This window comes from Penaeus chinensis, chromosome 9 (assembly GCF_019202785.1).
Source record: "Penaeus chinensis breed Huanghai No. 1 chromosome 9, ASM1920278v2, whole genome shotgun sequence".
NCBI lineage: Eukaryota > Metazoa > Arthropoda > Malacostraca > Decapoda > Penaeidae > Penaeus > Penaeus chinensis.
Window position 1 is genome coordinate 32,691,676 of NC_061827.1, and position 2,500 is coordinate 32,694,175.

At 27.0% G+C, this 2,500-nt stretch overlaps 1 protein-coding gene across 1 annotated transcript in view; it reads left to right on the forward strand.

Annotated features, from left to right (window-relative positions):
- Positions 1-1,328: 1,328 nt before the first annotated feature.
- The window catches only part of LOC125029169, a 15,475-nt gene continuing 14,303 nt past the window's right edge, over positions 1,329-2,500 (forward strand). Inside the window, exon 1 of the mRNA XM_047619015.1 lies at positions 1,329-1,341. Coding sequence (XP_047474971.1) covers positions 1,329-1,341 — 13 coding nt within the window. The remainder of the gene's footprint in view (positions 1,342-2,500) is intronic.

Genomic DNA, 2,500 nt, shown 5'->3' on the forward strand with positions numbered 1-2,500 from the left:
TATAAATATATATATATATATATATATATGTATATGTGTGTGTGTGTGTGTGTGTGTGTGTGTGTGTGTGTGTGTGTGGTGTGTGTGTGTGCGTGTGTGCGTGCGTGCGGGCGTGTGTGCGTGCGTGCGTGCGTGTGTGCGTGTGTGCGTGCGTGCGTGTGTGTTTGTGTGTGTGTGTGTGTGTGTGTGTGTGTGTGTGTGTGTGTGTGTGTGTGTGTGTGTGTGTGTGTGTGTGTGTGTCACACAAACTTGCCATCCATTTTCCTCATTCTACTCACTTAGTGATTATATTTATGAATACAGTAAGTTAAAAAAATGTTTCGCATCCTAGTTATAAGGAAACTTGTGTGTGTGTGTGTGTGTGTGTGTGTGTGTGTGTGTGTGTGTGTATGTGTGTATTTATACGTATATACATATTTTCTCTTTTCTTTTACACAACTCTTCAACTTTTTTTTTAATTGTGTGCCGTGATCGATTTTTCCAAGGTACCTACATTTACGCAGTTCTATTTATACTTTTTCCCAAGAGTATTGTGACGACTGTTGATGGTAACGAACACTTTGTTATCTTAAATAATGTTTAGTTTTTCTTCTGGTAATTATAACAATATCGAGTAAATTACACAAATAATTTTGTTTCTAGCTATATGTAATATCCCAAGGTTCTTTGGCTAAACGTGTTGAGGTCATAAGCTCCGCCCCTTTATCTGAGCCATGTGCGATCTTTCATGGTAAGTATTTTTTCAGTGCATTTACTTTTAAAGTTCACTAATAACAATGGTAGAAAATAAGCGAAAACAAAACCAAGAAAAAAGAAATGCAAAATGAAAAAAAAAAAAAAGAGGAAGGGAAAAGGTCAGACGTTGCCGACTAGAGATTTTCATTAAATTGGAGTGGAAGCACGTGTTTGAAACACAGTGTCTTTGGCTGTACTTTTATATATCAACGTATTGCCAGAAGATCATATTGATATACAGTTAATTGATTCTGCTTATCGAAGTTATTAATTCATGGAAATTATAAGAATTCAATAAAAATACTGGAAATGTAGTATTGGCCACAAATAGGTTATTTTCCTCAATACCTTTGGGTACATAATTCCATCTAACGAAGCCGGGTGTTGTTCCTTATTAACCAAATTCAATAAAAAAAAACCTCTAGCATTATATTATCTACAAGGTTGCAAATAACTAAACCAAAACAACCAAACAAAAACAAACAAATGAACAGCATAACACGGAAGCCAGAACGCAGGGACACTTGCGCACTTGGCTGTCAACCGATTCTTGGCCGTGAGTGCAGGAGAGGACCACTTGACCTGCTGACTCCATGCAACACAGGGGTGAGTTCTCGCGACGAATACAAAGTCCTGCAATATTTGTTGGTGTTCTTGTTATTATTGTTATTATTGTTATTATTGTTATTATTATTATTATTATCATATCATATTTTTGTATTATTATTTTATTGTTTTATTTTTATTTTATTATTATTATAATTTTATTATGATTATCATTATTATTATTATTATTATCAATATTATTATTATTTTTAAAAATATGATCATTATTATAAAATTATTATTATTATAAAAATTTGTATTATTATTTTTCTTATTATTATTATTATTATTATAAAAACTATGATCATTATTATAAAATTAGTATTATAATAAAACAAAAAATATTATTATTTTCATTATCATTATTATTTTTTTTATCATTATTAATGTAGTTGCTTTTGTTATCATTATTACTATTATCATTATCATTGCAATAATACTATAGTTATTATTATCTTTGCTATTATCGTTATCATTATTATCAAAATTCTTATCCTTATTTATAATTTCATCAGTTTTATTATCGTTATTATTATCATTTGCCTTACTATTATTATCCTTATCATTATGATTATCCTTATCATTATGATTATCATTATCATTATTACAGTTATTATCATCGTTATTCTTACTATCATTATCACTGGTACTAATTACTATTAAAACTGTAATTGTTATTATTCCTGTTATTATTTATATTATTATTATTATAGTTATTGTTATTTATATGATCGTTATTATTATTATTTTCTTGTTATTATTATCATCATCATTATTGTTGTTGTTGTCATCATTATCATTATTATTATTAATATTATTATTATCATTATTATTATTAATATTATTATTATTATTATCATTATTATTGTGATTGTTGCTGTTGTTGTTGTTATCATTATAGTTTTTACTATTATATTATTATTATACTTATTACTATTGTTGTTGTGACTATAGTTATCATGCTTGTTAGTATATCAATACAGTTAGAGTTATTATTATCATTATTATTATTATTATTATTATTATCATTATCAATATTATAATTACTATTGCTATTATTATCATTATTACTATTATTATTATTATTGTTATTATCATTATCATTATCATTATTACAGCGTTGCAATTATTGTTTTTTTTTATAATTATTGCTAATACT